Source organism: Bos grunniens, chromosome 6 (genome assembly GCF_055505025.1).
Source record: "Bos grunniens cultivar Pamir isolate PY7600 chromosome 6, Bosgru_T2T1.0, whole genome shotgun sequence".
Classification (NCBI taxonomy): Eukaryota; Metazoa; Chordata; class Mammalia; order Artiodactyla; family Bovidae; genus Bos; species Bos grunniens.
This window is the reverse complement of record NC_141170.1, coordinates 81,179,325-81,196,642: the sequence shown is the minus strand read 5'-3', so window position 1 is coordinate 81,196,642 and position 17,318 is coordinate 81,179,325. Positions and strand designations below refer to the sequence as shown.

The 17,318-nt window shown below is 39.3% G+C and overlaps 1 protein-coding gene and 2 long non-coding RNA genes across 4 annotated transcripts in view; 1 reads left to right on the top strand and 2 right to left on the bottom strand.

Annotated features, from left to right (window-relative positions):
• The window catches only part of FAM184B (family with sequence similarity 184 member B), a 119,474-nt gene extending 118,209 nt beyond the window's left edge, over window positions 1-1,265 (bottom strand). For both annotated transcript variants that reach the window (XM_086406363.1, XM_086406364.1), the window contains exon 1: window positions 428-1,265. In XM_086406363.1, the coding sequence (XP_086262489.1) occupies window positions 428-574 (147 nt within the window). In that variant the 5' untranslated portion in view covers window positions 575-1,265. The remainder of the gene's footprint in view (window positions 1-427) is intronic.
• On the top strand, window positions 1,261-10,848 carry LOC147370924 (uncharacterized). Its single transcript, XR_015165622.1, has 2 exons — window positions 1,261-1,464; window positions 10,655-10,848. It is a non-coding gene; the product is annotated as an uncharacterized LOC147370924 (long non-coding RNA).
• On the bottom strand, window positions 10,274-13,913 carry LOC147370923 (uncharacterized). Its single transcript, XR_015165621.1, has 2 exons — window positions 12,632-13,913; window positions 10,274-11,213 (listed from the first exon to the last, which is right to left on the bottom strand). It is a non-coding gene; the product is annotated as an uncharacterized LOC147370923 (long non-coding RNA).
• Window positions 13,914-17,318: the final 3,405 nt, after the last annotated feature.

Genomic DNA, 17,318 nt, shown 5'->3' with positions numbered 1-17,318 from the left:
AATAAATGAATCAAATATTTAAATAGCCCACATGACCTCCTCCCCGCCGGTAAAGTACTGTGATGAATGAAATCACAACATTTCAGGCACGATCATTTGAGCAGAGCCTGCAAAGAAACACACATACACACCCCAGCACTGATTCAACTCGATTCACAATCCCACCCTGGGAGCACTGACCACCTGCTCGGAGTGCAAGCTGTAAGAGTTTTTTGGCAAGGATCCTTCCTCTCAACTGCTCTAGGACGGTGCCTCCAGAAGGTCACCAAGATTTAAGGCCGCTTCCCTTCCGCATGGCCTCCGAGACAAAGTTTCAGCTGGGATTTTGCATGGGCCTCCCTTGGGTGCGTCCGCACTCCCTTCCCTGCCCCCGGCGCCCCCGGCGCCCCGGGCGCGTATCTCGCCAGCTCGCAGCGCCTCATCTTACCTTGGTGAGCTGGGCGATCTTCTTGCACATTTTCACGTGCATCTCAGGATCACAGTCCATTCTCCAGCCGGCGCCACCGCGGGCATCGGCTTTGGAGCCCGGGCAATTGCCGGGAGCGTGAATTTTGCTGTTCAGGGCAGAAGCCATCGCTGAAACGCGACCGGCACTCAAAAGGCTTTTGCTGGCTCGGGTTCTCGCAGCCCACGATGTGCACGTGCTTGTGCGCGCGGGCGTGTGAGCTTGTGGGTTTTCTCCGGAGAGGTGGCACTGCAGTCCCGCCGCCTGCACCGCCACCTGGCTCTTGCTCCCCCTGGGTGTCCTCCTCCCCGCTGTTCGCGCGTCCACCCTGTCTGCCCCCGCGCTCTCGCTCGCTCGCTGGCTCTCCGGGCACCCGCACCCTGAGGAGAGGCGCCGAGGACCCGCACGTGCGGCTCGTGATTCGCTAGCCGCTCCCGGGCCGGTGCGGGTCTAGCCTGCAATAAGCTTTCGAGATGAGGAGTTGCTGGCCTCTAAGAGGTTTTCGTTGGCCGGGCGCCGCGCTCTGGGACACGTGGGTGCAGCCAGGCTCCGGACTCAGTGGCAACGGCCCCCGCCCGTGGTAGGCATCCCAGGCCAAACAAGAAGAGCCGGCTTCAGCCTCGGGCACCTGGGGGCGTTTGATCTGGGGAGGGGGACTCTGGCGAAGTGCTGTGGGCGAACGGGTGGCGAGGGACGGGGCACATTGACGGGTGCCCTCAGCCAGCTACTCCGGAGCCTCCGATCTCGGCGCTGAGGGCGGAGGTTGGGAGGTGGGGGGTGGGCGGGGGCAGGATGCCGAAAGGGGCGGGGTGGGGAAAGCAAATTGCGGCGACGCGAGGAGATGGCGGGGACCCGGGTAAACGATTTGGGCCCCTGTCTAGGCTGAGGGTGGGAGCCTCCCTTCTCCCATTTTAAGGAGGAGCGAGGATGTTGCGGGAGAATTGCCGGAGATTTACCAAAGGGAAGAAGCCAAGGGGCTGCAGAGAAGCTGGTGACGGAAATCTGGACAAGAAATCTGGGTATGTAGCAAGGGACTCTGTGGTGTAGGGGGGTAGAGGAAAAGTCAAAGACAGGGGTAGACAGGATGATAGCAGGTGTGGGAAAGGAAGCAAAGAGGAATGGAGTAGTAATTGGGTAACAGATGGAGCTGAAAGTCTAAATAAACAGTTCCTAGGGAAAGTGAAATGATTCATCCACACACGTGGCCACCCTCCTCCCGGAACCAGAATCCTGTCGTCTTTCGCTTACCATACAAGTGTGTTGTATCAGCAACCGAATATCATAAGCCACAAAGCCACTGACGATGTAATTTTCCACAGAGGTAAACAACTTTTGATAAAGTTCTGATCAAAAAGGCTATTTAGACCACCCCCTCCCCAATTCAAATAGAAAACAGAATGCCTGAAAATCAGAATCTCTGCCAGGAAGCTAATGTAGACTCTTAGTCCTATCTTAAATACCAGAGTCAAAAATCTCTGGAGATGAGGGTCCAGAGCCCACATTTTAAGTGACCTTCCTACCTAATTCCATATTGAGAGTATTTTCTGCAGGGTTTTAATACATGCTGAAATTTACAGGAATTCAACCACTTTGTTATTTCTAAGACACAACTTAATTCTAAGTTCCTTACTCTCACCCTATTACTTTACAGTAGGCATGGCCAACCTGGGTTTTGGTTCCTAGTTTACCATCTAGGTTCCCTCTGCAGGACAACCACCCCTTCCCCAATTCAGTTAGAAAACAGAATGCCTGAATCAGAATCTCTACCTGGAGGCTGATGTAGACTCTTAGATTACAGAGTCAGTATCTCTGAAGATGAGGCTTCAGAATCCACATTTTAAGTGAGCTTCCTACCTAATTCCATATTTAGAGTATTTTCTGCAGGGTTTTAATACATACTAAAATTTACAGGAATTCAACCACTTTGTAAACTAGAGGAAAAATACCCATTTTGATCAGAACTTTATCAAAAGTTATTTACTTCTGTGGAAAATTACATCATCAATGGTTTTGTGGCTCATGGTAGTTGGTTGTTGATACAACACACTGGTAGGGTTTCCCAGGTGGCTCAGTGGTAAAAAATCCACCTGCCAATGCAGGACATGCAAGAGACACAGGTTCAATCCCTGGGTCGGGATGATCCCCTGAAATAGGAAATGGCAACCCACTCCAGTATTCTTACCTGGAGAATGCTATAGACAGAGAAGCCTGGTGGGCTACAGTCCATGGCATCACAAAGAGTCAGACACAACTGTGCAAATGAGCGTGCACACACAACACACTTGTAATGTAACTGCCACATTCATGATGAATTAGCCAATATGTGCAAGCATCTGAGTACTACATTATGTCATAAAGTTCATCAAGCCAGAGCATTTCTATATTGAAATACATATTATTTAATTATTTTGCTTTCCTTTTACTATACTGATAATATTTAAAATGTGTTTACTAACTTGAAAAATTGTCTATGACTTTCAAGATAATAACATGAATGTTACAGAAAAGATAATACTGGGTGTGAAGAGGATTGAGAAACACTGCTCCCAATGATCTTATACAGACTACAGTTTAGTAATACTCCTTTCTAATTCCAAGTTTTAGTTATTTAATAATGATCTTATTAAGTCTGGGGTATATTATACTTTCAACTTTATAGTGGGAGACAGTGGGGAAAGCAGATTCCCTTATCAGGCTTTGTTGGATTGCAATTAAGGTACCATGAGCTCGTCTGTCTTGGAAAGAGTCCTTTGCAGTTTGTGGAGGTTTTCTAGCACCGTGACTAGTAGGTCTTTTCACACTATCAGGAATCACATAGAGGGCAGAAGAGGATTAAGTGCTTTGTCTAATACAAGGCATTTATTAGTCCACTAATGTGATCTTGGCATTGCACTCTGCTCTTTGCACATGTTTTCACCCCTACTAAGGCACTTATTATCTGCATTCTACAGTCTAGAAAATTGAAGCTAAGGGAGGCTAAGTACCCAACTGTATACAGCTAGTAAATGGATCTGGGCTTCCCTGGTGGCTCAGACAGTCAAGACTCTGTCTGCAATGCAGGAAACCCGGGTTTGATCCCTGGGTTGGGAAGATCCCCTGGAGAAGGAAATGGCAATCCACTCCAGTATTCTTGCCTGGAAAATCTCGTGGACAGAGGAGCATGGCAGGCCCCAGTCCATGGGGTCGCAAAGAGTCAGACCCCAGTGAATATTCCTCCCTAGAAACACAGATAAAGAACATAGCTCTTAGCAAGCCGTTAACCAGGCATACTTGCTTCTGCACATTTCTAACAGAGCAAGCACGTATTGACTCTAGGAATCCCCCATCCTGCTGAGCCCCTCTTTCAACTTCAACTTCGGTTCTTATAACTGCATGTTCAGAAGTCAAGATTGCTTCAGCAGACAGGACAAGACTGCATAACCCAGGATTCAGGTGGTGTGGTCCTCCTACCTCCCTGGCACTGTATTCTAAATGTCTTAATCTTCACTAATTTACTTCTGTTTAAAAGTGGTTCAATAAATTATGGGATTTGAGCATCTTAATTTGAGTTGTAAGGATTTCCTGTCCATGACATGTAGGATAGAGTACCTGAATGGTAATTTAGTGTCTGAATAGAGTGCCAAAATGGTAATTTGGAGGTTACCATTGCATCAGGAAAACTTTCTAAACGACATTATACATGGATCTTTGCACAGATGTGCAAGTACTTCCATAGGAGTAATTCCTGGGAAAACCTGACTTTAAAGAGTAAGCAAATTTTAAGTCTTGATATATTTTCTTATACTGTTCTTCAGAATAGTTATTCCAAATTACACTCACTAATAGTGTACAACAATGTGTGTTTCCCATACTCGTACCAACAGTGTTGCTAGTGATCTTGAAATATCTTCTGATTTAAAAGGTGAAGTGTGTCTCCCCTCACCATTTGTTTGATTACTTGTATTTTACTAGTAAAATAAAATCAAAATTAGGGTTGGTGAAACATTTCTACAAATTGATTGGTTGTTGGAATTTAACATTATTATTTTTTGAATTAAACTTTTTGTGCACTTGCTTTTGCCTGGCTTTCTTCCACATGTTGAAGTAACTTTCTAGACCAAGATGGAATTGCTACTTTGCAGGGTACCACATAAGCAAACCAAAACTTAGATAACTTCTGTGTCTCTGTAATGCTCTGCATGACCAGAAACATAGTATATGTATCTCTGGGCCATCTGAGCCACCAAGGAAGCCTGCTCTCCACTTAATGGAAACAAACAAAAAAAATTTTTTTAACTGAATTAATTGTTGGTAATAGGGATGACCTATGGTTGAATTTTTCAACCTAACCAAATCATTTTTCAATTTCCCATTCTGGAATTGACCACTGTCTTTGTTTTGTTTTTTGTTTATTCTGTAAGGTCATCTTTGGTGTCTCTGCAATACAAATCAAAGTATCACCTAGAATATGCACATGGGATTTAGAACTTTTCAAATTTTGGTAAACATAAAAGTCATCTTGATCTTGATAAAAATGAATAATTCTGACTCCCTACGTTAGAAATTTTCATTCAGGTTTCAGTAAGGCATCTTAAACAATCATTTCAGTGATGCTGGTATGGATGGTACCGGGCCCCACTTGAAGAATTGCTTTAATGTCCTAAACAAGTCTTAATAGTTCCATTTATGTCATCTTGCTTTACAATGTCCTCCGCATCCTTTCTCCTATTCACATTCTATTAGCCTTCAAGTCTCAGCTCAGGCTGAGCTCTGAGGGAGTTCTGACCAGGTGAGTCAGGTCAGAGATGCTCTCTCAGAGCTCTCATGGCAGTCAGTGCACAGCAAATGTCTCTAAAGTTTGATTCCACAGCCTATCAGTAGAAACTTTTTGAGCATCCATTCCTAATAATGTATTTCTTAACCTATGATTCAGTATTGTTCTGTACTAATATTTTATATATGCTATTAAAATACACACAAAAGAGACTGCTAATGGATGAATTAAAGAAAATATGACAAATTATTATTAGACAAAAATTTTGGTATATTTTATTAATATATTATAATATTACAGTATTTTAGATGAAGCAATTGAATTGAATATGCTTCAACATTTTACAAAATTTTGATTTTATTATTTTGTTTAGTTGCTAAATTGTGTTCGAATCTTTTTTGACCCCAGGGACTGTAGCCTAGTAGGATACTCCGTCCATGGGATTTCCCAGGCAAGAATACTGGAGTGGTTGCCATTTCCTTCTCCATTATCATTTTAGGCTATTGTAATTCTGATGTAATTCTAAGTTCAGTTTCAACATTGATTTTAATAGCTGCTATAACTGAAAACATGTGAAACTTCACAGGTTCAATGGAAGGATATCATTAAAGGTATTTACTAAATTATGGTTATCAATTTTTCAATCCCACATACCGATATTCATAAAGGATTTTGCTGAAATTCTGTTGAAATTTAGTAAAGTTATTTATTCCCTGATCAATTATCACAAGCTAATCATAAAATTTTGCATTTATTAAAAATGTATTTTAAAATAGGTAATGTATCCATATGGTACCATATTCAAGAGTGAAAGATGAAAAGCCTTACTTCCACCTCTGTTTCTAGTGACTGGTTCCACTCCTGGAGAAGCAACAAATTCTATTCCTATATGAGCATAAAAAGCATGTATATATTTGAATTCCTGACACCTTTTACACTTACTATCATATTGAATGAGGAATTCCTACATCATATCCCTTCTACATTCCTTAGTCTTATTTTATCAGAATTTGAATAGTATTCACTTAATATAATAACTATATAAATATGGTGCATGGACTAAAGTGTGCTCAAACTTATTCCTACTTTTCTTATACAATCATTCTTTTTTGTCTTCATATTTTTCCTTTTTTATTCACGAACTTAGGATAGATTTAAGTTTGTATTGGTCTCAATATTTAGCCAAATTTGCTCTTCGGCATTTGCCTTGCCCTTTGGGAGACAGAATAGCTGACAACTTCTTTCAATATGATTTTTGGCAACTCTGAAATTATACTAGATCAATGATAATGGTTCTTTTTCCAGATGAACATCAACCTATTCAGATTAACAACATCTGTATTATTAATAAGGCAAGTGTATTAGTTATGGTAATGTTAATTGCTAAAATAAACACACCCCACATCTCAGAAGCTTAACCCAGTAAAGTTTATTTTTGGCTCACATGAAAGTCTGAGTTACTTGTCTTTGGACCCTTTTCCTATCTAAAGTGAATCAGAGGTTGGCTCTGTTTGTGTTCCAAGATCCTCCAGAACCCAGGACCACATAGTCATCTGCCTCTAGCCAGTAAAACGCAAAAAGAACAGAGAGGGTATATCAACTACTAAAATACCTTTGGATCCTAGAATTGACATGCCAACTCTGCTGTCATTCTATTGGCAAAAGCTAATTATAGGCAAGAACTGAATAAGATATAAAGGGGGCTGGAAATACAACTTCTGGCTGGGTAGCAATTTTTCATAAGAACTCTACACTGTGAAAAGTGATGTGATGTGAAAAGTGATACAACATGATGGACACAGAATCATCTATTACAAATAATTCAGACTTACTGTTAATATCTGAATATTCACTTTCTAGTACAAGTAAACATTTAGGATATAAGTTGAAGTGAAAAACCACACTTGAATGTAAGCTGCATGAAGGCAGAAATTCTTGATTGCTAAAACCAGTGATTAAAGTAATTCTTGGCCCTCTGTAGGTGCTCAAAAAATATTTGCTGAAGGACCAACTGAATGAATGTATTTTATGTTCTGAAATTCTATTAATCTGCTAAGATATTAATGTGTATATATTGCAAAAGTAAAGTTATGAAAGTAAGTGATTTGAAAACTATTAACTTTACATACAGAAACAGATATTGAGAACTTTCTGGTAGTTGAATAATAGGGAAACAGATGAACATGAATATTAGACTAGATAACGTCTAGAAGATTACCTTAAATGTATAAAACGCATGTGTGCTATGCTGTGCTTAGTTGCTCAGTCATGTTCGACTCTTTGTGACCCCATGGACTGTAGCCTGCTGGACTCTCTGTCCATGGGGATTCTCCAGGCAAGAACACTGAAGTGGGTTGCCATGCCCTCTTCCAGGGGATCTTCCCAACCCAGGGATTGAACCCAGGTCTCCTGCATAAGACATTTAAAAACATTTAAATGACAGTACATGGCAGAATGGGCTTCCTAGGTGGCACTAGTGGTACAGAACCTGTCTGCTGACATAAGAGACAAGGTTTCAATCCCTGGGTGGGGAAGATCCCTGGAGGAGGGCATGCAACCCAGTCCAGTACTCTTGCCTGGAGAATCCCATGGACAGAAGAGCCTGGTGGGCTACAGTTCATAGGGTCGCAAAGAGTTGGACATGGATGAAGCAACTTAGCATGCATATACACACAGGGTAGAATAATAGACTCAACTGTTTGTAATTCCAATAGCTGTAGAACTGGTATACTAAAATTCACAATTTTAAACAAAGAAGCGTTATTAGATTTTAGTGATTTATACCATTTTAGATAATTAATTTTCAAGAAAAAGTCCAGTTTTGGAATTCTTCAGTCTTTTGAGGATAACTGAAAAACAGAATGTCAACTCTCCTACCTCAAATTTCATGAAAAGGACAAATTCCAAAGATATATAAACTACATCTGTGATAAATGACCATAATCTGGATTTCTGCTTGCTAAGTTGCTTCAGTCATGTCTGAGTCTTTGCGACCCTATGGACTGTAGCCTGCCAGGCTCCTCTGTCCATGCGACTCTCCAGGCAAGAATGCTGCTGCAGTGGGTTGCCACGCCCTCCTCCAGGGGATCTTCTCAACCCAGGGATGGAACTCACTTCTCTTATGTCACCTGCATTGCACATTGGCGAGCAGGTTCCTTACCAGTAGCGCCACCTGGGAAATAATCTGGATTAAAAAAATTTAAAGAATGTGAAAAAAGGAAGAAAGTAATAGAGAAAAATAAGATACTTAAAATATTATTCCAAGTAATTAAATTTCAAAATAGTAATAGGAATATTTTAATAAAGACAATTCCTTTCTACCTCAGCTCATATGAAGAACTAACTTGAGATGGATCACAGACTTAGTGAAAGCTAAAACTGTAAGTCTTCAAAAAAAAAAAAAAACCACAGAATAGCTTCAGAACATTCAGATTGGCAAAGGTTTGTTAAAGGCACTCACAATAATAGAAAAACAACCTGATAACTGGATTTTATAAAAATTAAAAATGTCCATTCATAATATACCACTAAGAAAGTAAAAAGAAAAGGCATAGACTGGCAAAAGATGTCTGTAAGACACACACACACATATATATCTGACAGACAAACCTTTATACAAAGGTTTGTATATATAAATATATACAAAATATATAAAGAACATATCCCTAATAAGAAGATAATTGCAGTATAATTTAGAAATGGGCAAAGACTTGAATACGTACTTTCAAAAGAGGTATCTGAATGGCTGATAAGCATATGAAAAGGTACTCAATACTGCAAATGGAGAAGGCAATGGCACCCCACTCCAGTACTCTTGCCTGGAAAACCCCATGGGCGGAGGAGCCTGGTGGGCTGCAGTCCATGGGGTCGCACAGAGTCGGACACGACTGAAACGACTTAGCAGCAGCAGCAGCAGCAATACTGCAAATCATGGAAATGTAAATTAAAGTCACAATGAGATACTACTATACAATACCAGAATTGGTAAAATTAAGGATCAGGTCAGATCAGTCGCTCAGTCGTGTCCAACTCTTTGCGACCCCATGAATCGCAGCATGACAGGCCTCCCTGTCCATCACCAACTCCTGGAGTTCACTCAGACTCACGTCCATCGAGTCAGTGATGCCATCCAGCCATCTCATCCTCTGTCGTCCCCTTCTCCTCTTGCCCCCAATCCCTCCCAGCATCAGAGTCTTTTCCAATGAGTCAACTCTTTGCATGAGGTGGCCAAAGTACTGGAGTTTCAGCTTTAGCATCATTCCTTCCAAAGAAATCCCAGGGCTGATCTCCTTGCAGTCCAAGGGACTCTCAAGAGTCTTCTCCAACACCACAGTTCAAAAGCATCAATTCTTCGGTGCTCAGCCTTCTTCACAGTCCAGACAATAATAAATGTTTGTAAGGATGTAAAAGTAATTGGAACTTTCATATATTGCTAATGAGAGCATAAAATGATACAATCACTTTGGAAAGTATTTGACAGTTTTACTCTATGACACAGCAGTTTGACTCCTAGGACCCAAGAGGAATGGGTGTGCATATACTCATAAAAAACACAGAAATATATTTATTTCAGCTTTATCTGTAATAGCCACAAATGGGAAAGTACTCAAATCTCACCTAACAGATAATTGCATATGAATACAATGGGACAGTCTACAACAATTAAAAAAAAATGAACAGTGGATACATGCAAACACCTGGATGAATGGCTGATATTACACTGATGAAAGCATATAAGTGTAAAACAGCACATACTGGATGAGTCTATTTGCATGAGTTGAGAAAAAGCAAAACAAACTGATCTTTAGAAGACCTTCTGGGGCAGGTATAGATAGGGAAAAGGACACTAGGTAATCAGAAATTTTTTGGACTTTAATCTGAGTGTACACATCTTAATATGAGAGTATACACTATGTGAAAAATCAAGTACACTTGTGATTATTGCACTTCATGTCCTTCCCTGTACTTATGATTATCCCTTACTTAAAAAATAGAAAAGGCACATGAACAAATTGTCCTGGCGTGGTTTACTCAATAGATTTGATGACAGAGAAAAAACACATCACCACAGATAATCATTTGCAATTAGATCAAAATTTATTCTTAGTTATATAATACTAATGTAAACAAAGTACAGGAAAAAACCTCAATCATAATACACAGAAAAAAATCTAAAGCATTACATGGGAATAACTATATCTTGATAGCAAAAATAGTACAGAAGATGAAAAATAGTATGTAATTTCAAAATATTTTTAAAGAAGTAAATTATTCCTTATGCTTTTGAGTCTACAGAGGCTAAAATTTAAACAAAAATTTTGTTGAAATTATTGCTATATATTATGCATTATTTCTTTAAATAAAATAATTTGAGATTTGTCTAAGCGAGGGGCGTAGTTCCTTTCACAAGACAAGTTATTGAAAACAATTTTTCTTTCTGGAAAAATCTTCTGCAGGGCACATCTTTTTGAAGGTGAGCACCTATTGCAGTTGTGGAGTATGATGCCTGAAGGAGCAATCTAATCACTGACAATGCTACAATTCTCCTGTGTCTTTAATGTCAAACGTCTAAAATCTGACTATCAACACTGTAATGATTACATTTTGAGAAATAAAGCTTCAATTTATTTTTTTGATACAGAAACACTTATTCAAAAATGTGTATTTGGTGTACTTCTAATTGCCTCAGATCAGATCAGATCAGTCGCTCAATCATGTCCGACTCCTAATTGCCTCCTTTTATCATTATTCTCACTACCCTTGTGCTTATCTTTTTATACTTTCTCTTGTCTTAACCTCTGTTGCACTTCTTTTTATACTTTCCATGTACTCAAACACTTTGTTCCAAGTTTCCTAGGGACCTACTTCCTCAAACCCCCACCCTACTTACTTGACACAGTAGTCATCGTGGGACTTTCATTGCATTCCTTTGTCAGATCTTATATTTTCAGAATCCCATGCTTTCTTACTTAGATTACTCCTTTGTTTTGATGAAGCACATCCTCCAGTAGCCTCCTAAGAAAGGGTACATGGTAAGATACAATTTTGAGACCATGCCAGTCTAACATTTATTTTAGCCCCATACTTGATTGGACTGTCTATAATTCTAGACAGAATACTAGATTGGAAATAATTTTTTCTCTTCGATTTGAAGACCCTGCATTTATAGTCTTCTAGCATCTTCTAGTGTTGCTATCAAAAAGTCAAAACGCCATTCTGAAAACATCCTTTTATGTAACTCTTGTTATCCCCCTGTGGAAACTTCAAGGATCTTAACAACTGGCATCCTGAACTATCATCATATGACTTTGCATGTGTGTGTGGGTGATTCATTGTACCATGCGCTCAGTGGATCGTTTTATTAGTAAGAGCCCCATGTCCTACATGTTGGGGAGATATTCTTTTTTATTATCACCTCTTTTCTCTGTTCTCTCCTTTTTGAGATCTTATTAATCAGATGTTGTGCCCCATTCTGATCTAATTTTTTGGTTCTTTGCTATTTTTACCTCTGCTTTTTTGTACTATTTTCTGAAATTTCTTCAACTTATCCCCCAACACATTTCATATTTAATTTTGGCTCTCCTATTTTTCTAATACTTTTTTCTGATTGTTCATCTTTTATAGCACGGTGTTAATTTTCATGGATGCAATATATGCTGTTTCTGAGATTATAGCATCTTGGGGACTTTATGTTTTCTGCTTTCTTTTCTTTTCCAGGTACTTTTGTTTTGGTCTTCATCTTTCATTGTTGAAATTATTTCTGTATATATAGTGATTCTTGGCTATCAGCTTAGCATTCTTTCTTTTTTATATACTGGAAAAATTTTATTTTTAGTTGAACAACACTGACCACATTTTCTTTTCCTGAGTATTGCTTTGTCCACTATGGTTTAGTGCCTCCACACAAAAGTTTTAAGTTCAGCTTGAACTTCTTCCCCTTATTTTTGGTTTGTTTTGATTATCTTATATACTTACTAGAAGTTAACCAAATATATATTAATACCAGTAGCTTAGCATTATTTCAAGGGACTGAAAGTCATGTATGAATGAGTAGGGTTGTGAACTCTGAGCTTCACTGTAACAAATAATCAACTGGCAAGCTGTTTTTTAAAATTGTTCATCTCTCCAGAAGGGCTGGGATGCCGTGTGTATAAGCCCAGCTGCCACATTCTGTAGTAAGGTGGTGAAAGAGCACTGAAGGCTTATAATGTTCAGAACGCTGATCTCTCAATCATCCTGTTTTCAGTGTGATACCTCACTACCACCACCATTCTCCCCCCAGATCCCAGCTCTAATCTGTTTGGTTTAATTTCTCCAGAGAATAAGTCTTCAGCCTTCTGCTAGAAAAAGAGAAAGCTGCTTGGCTACAAAGGGAGAACAAAAATAGACTTTCAAATAATCCCCTTGTTTTCAACTTTGGTCCTCAACCTCACCTTTCAGGGCACCTAGTGACTCCAAATCCTTGACTCTTTTCGGGGTTCTGGAAGAAAAAGATAGGTGTTCCATATTTGTGGATCTTTTCTGAGATGAGGAGTTGCTGTGAGAATTGTGCTACCCATCAAGTGTTTAAAAAAAAAAGTAGTGCACTTAATCTTTCCCTTCATGGTAAAAGAGAATGAGAAAGTAATTGTTAAGTCACACAAACAAAAAACAACAGATAACCCCTAAACTACCGATTATCTAGACATTATTTCGAACATTTGTACATCTGGAAATGTTTTAATGGCTATGTGAGAATTTTAGCCAAAGACAATGTGTCTTCTATTAAAAACTCTCATATCTGCAACTAGGCTTCCTCTTTTATCTCTTAACAATAAACTTTGGGTCAACTATGTGTTAGCCTCCCTCTTCCCTTATCAAGTATTAGCAGGTAAAAAAACAGTACATAATGGAAAGAACCAGTGTGTTTCCTGGGAACAAATACATGACTACAATCCAAACTTAACCAGTGTTACTAACACATTTATAGGGTTGCCAGATAAAATATGGGATGCCACATAAATGTGAATTTCAGATAACTAATTTTTTTTCTAAAATAAGTATGACCCCTATTTCTTTTTTCTGAAATTCAAATTTATTTTGGCATCCTGTATTTTTATTTGCTAAGACTGGCAATCCAAGATATTTAAAGAAAGAATATAAGTAGAAAATGACCACCATAGAAAAGCTGGATATAAAGAAGGAAACTGGGGATCTGGACCAAAACTATTCAAGCCACTGGGAAAAATCTACATTAGTGGGACTTCCCTGCTGGTCCAGTGGTTAAGAATCTGCCTTGCAATGCAGGGAACAAAGGTTCGACCCCTGGTGTGGGAAGTAAGATCCCACATGCCATGGAGAAACTAAGCCTGTGCACTGTTATTACTGAGCCTGCATGCCACAAGAAAAGATCCCACATGACACACTAAATATCCTGAATGCAGCAACTAAGACCCGATGCGGGCAAATAATATTTTAAAAATCTACATTACTACCAAGCTGGTAGCCATGGGCAACCCCATACATACCCACTTTGCAATATAGACTGCCTTGGCTGTGACAAAAATTAATGCTTTCAATTACTATAGGAACTCGGATTATCTAGGTAGCATGGTTAGGCCCTTAATCGTGTCACTAGAGCTCTCCTTCTATCAAGCCAGTCTGGTTCCTCAGGGTATCATCACAAAGCCAATCAAGTCTTTTCTGATGGAAGATGGCCATACTCTTGGACTGTTTCAATTATTTGTGTATCTCTCAAATGAAATTCCCCCAATCAGACCACTGCCTAGATGATACACAGCAAGACATTAGCTGATGTCCTGGTGTCAGGTCTCATAAGCCGACACCATGGTGGAAGAGTAGCATGAAACGTGGGTTTAGTAGTTAACCCAAATATAATAGCTTCCCCTAACTAAAATGTTATCAGCTCTTTAATTTATAAGCTGCAACTCATTTTAAGATGCCATCTGGTTTCTGTTGATACCTAATTTGATACCACACCAGCTCAGTTTCTGTGTATACTAGGAACTCAGTTAACAACCTTGTTAGGCTGACTGGGATCCTATCTCCTTGATGAATACTGGTTATGTCCTACTCTAGGAAACAGAGCACAACTTTTCAAATATTTTCAAGAATTTTCATATCATGTTTCAGGTGCATGTATTTTTTCCCAAATAAACTTCCTGAATTCCAGACAACTTACTGCTTTATGCTCCAACACTAAGCTGTTGTTAACATTTTATTTTTCTTGAGAGTTTGAATTGTTTATTGTATAATTTTATACACACTGTGTTTTAAGTGCATTATTAAATATTTAAACATTTTGTATGGGATTGGACAAGTCATTTAATTTTTCTCATCTTCAGATTTCTCATCTCTGGAAATTATCTCAAAGTATCTTTCCATAGTGTCATTTCAATGGGTGCTATAGGATTTAAAAAGAAGAAAATAAACATTTTATTAACATTCAAAATCATAGTTATGAATTTGGTAAATATTGCCTGGCTGTTGAAGGTCACTTCCAAGTTTATGAGCTGGTGTTGATGAGAAGTTAGCAATGATCAACCACAGGCAGAAGCTGCAGGGGATGTGGGGAGAGGTTCTTCACAGTGGTCTATGCTCAACATGTAGAAAAAAAAAAGGCGAAAGCCAGTCTTTAGGTTTTAGAGGAGGTAGAGGACTGGTTTTATCAATGCCCTTCTGCCTCAATTCTGATGCTCGTCGCTGTAGCCCTGTTCTGATTCAACCTAAGCCCTGAACATGGTTGATGAGATAGGGTAAGGTATCATTTTTGTATTTATGCATAATATTAAGGGGTTTTTACTTTAGTGACGATATGAGTAGAAAGGGAGAATTTTTATACTATGCCACAAAATAGTTCATTTTTGAATATTTTAGAATAATTAACAAAATTCTCTTGGAACTAAATGGATTATTTCATGTCATGTGTGGGCTGGAAAAAAGTGATTAAGTTCAGAATTGACATTTAAAATGAAATGTTTATTTCTAGTCCATCTGAGAGTGGGTCTTCACTGGCAATGTTAACATTTTAAACTGACTCCACAGTTTAGAAGCAACAAATGTAGTACTGTCTGCCTGCTACACTGTTATTTTAAATTATCATTATTATTTTTTATCTGGGACACACCCTGAAGCTTGTGGGATCTCAGTTCTCCAGGGATTGAGCCTGGGTCACAGCAGTGAAAGCACCAAATCCTAACCACCAGACTACCAGGGAACTCTACTATTATTTTTAAATCAAGTCTTCCTTTTCCATACCTTATTGAAAATTCAGGGCTGGTCATAGCTCTTACAGCCAAGAAGAGCTGGGAAGATCACATCACTGTGACATTCCTTCCTTAGTCTTACTTACAAAAATTTTATAGAACATAATCCCACTGCTGCCACCAATAGAAACAGATTAGAAGACTGTATACAAGGATCAGACTCAAATATGTAGCCATTAACTACACTTGTTTCAAAACTGGCAAAGACACACCCACCATACTTTCCTTTAGTAACAGCCAAGTAGACACAATACCTGGTGGTTGGTGTCAGCTAGTGTAGCTCCTTCAATTCCCCTCCGTACAATGGATACTGCTCATTTGTAGACTTATATTAAGGCAGCGGCTTGTACAGAGTTGTCTCATGAAGTCTGAGAAGTCCAGACTTTTTGGGCCTTTACATATATACCTCAGTCATATGAGCAAAACACTTCGGGTTTTGATTTTTGTGTGCCACTGTCTTGTGAATTCAGTATATACAATTTAAATCTGTGTATAAGATACCTATTCATTTTATGTATTCCCTTATCTGACTACCTCTTGTGGGGTTTAATTGTTGGGGTGTGCTCTCCATGTGAATTTCCACTATGCTTAGATGGCTGTCTCATTTTCAAATAATTACTAGCCAGTGTAAGGAGTAAGCTTATTTACTGTGAGCCTGATTCTGCTGCTGCTGCTAAGTCGCTTCAGTCGTGTCCGACTCTGTGCGACCCCATAAACGGCAGCCCAGGCTCCCCCATTCCTGGGATTCTCCAGGCAAGAACACTGGAGTGGGTTGCCATTTCCTTCTCCCATGCATGAAAGTGAAAATTGAAAGTGAAGTCGCTCAGTCGTGTCCGACTCTTAGCGACCCCATGGACTGCAGCCTACCAGGCTCCTCCATCCATGGGATTTTCCAGGCAAGAGTACTGGAGTGGGGTGGAGCCTGACTCTAGCTCACAGTAAATAAGCACTAATAGCCAAAAGCCTTGGGGTAATTCACACTGGTTCAATACATTTTGAAACTAACTTCTTATGTATCTTAATTTTGTACTCCCAGTAGTATCTTGAATTATAGTAGTCACTCCATAATGTTATTAGATGAACAACTATATCTCTATTTAAAACTAATGGGCTGCTCCAAAAGATGCTGAGGTTCTCTAACAATGGAGGCAAAAGAATATCATTTGTTAGGGATGTAAGATAATTTACATTATCAGTAAGCAAACAACCCAACTGACTAGAACTAAAGTCCTAATTGCTTTAGGAATCTACTCTAGTATCAAAACACTATTTTCATCATAGAGAAGAAACTTTTAGATGGATAGTTGTGATAGGAGTCCCAACAAGATAATTCCCTAAAGGTGACTTAACATCTACCCTCTTCCTGCCATGTCTAGATTTCTTCCTTCTGTTAGGAAGCTGACTGGCTTAAAAAACATGATTATGGTCTTCTGGGCTCAAGTTTCCTGGACTGCTTCAACAAAAAGAGACTATTTGCACCAAGAAAGAATAATACCTTTAAGTAACACTGATGTCTGTTGGTTTAGAAATCCCTTTTCCCACCTCTTTGATAAATATTTCGATAAATAGAGAATAAACTCATCCTTCTTAATCCTAATTATGGTGACTTAATTTAACCAAGGCCCATGGAGAGAGAGAGTGTGAAAGTAGTTAACTGACCCCTAGCCCCACCCACACTCATGACACACAAAAAGAAGTAAAGTCTTAAGGCTTATTCGGGTACCTATCATTTTGTGCAACCTGAAACTACTTAATATATACAAACAAATGGGTTCAAACCTAGGTTTGGACTGAATATCTAACACTTTCTTCAATTATATTTCTTTCCTAGGACAGCCAAGTCATCTCCTATGAG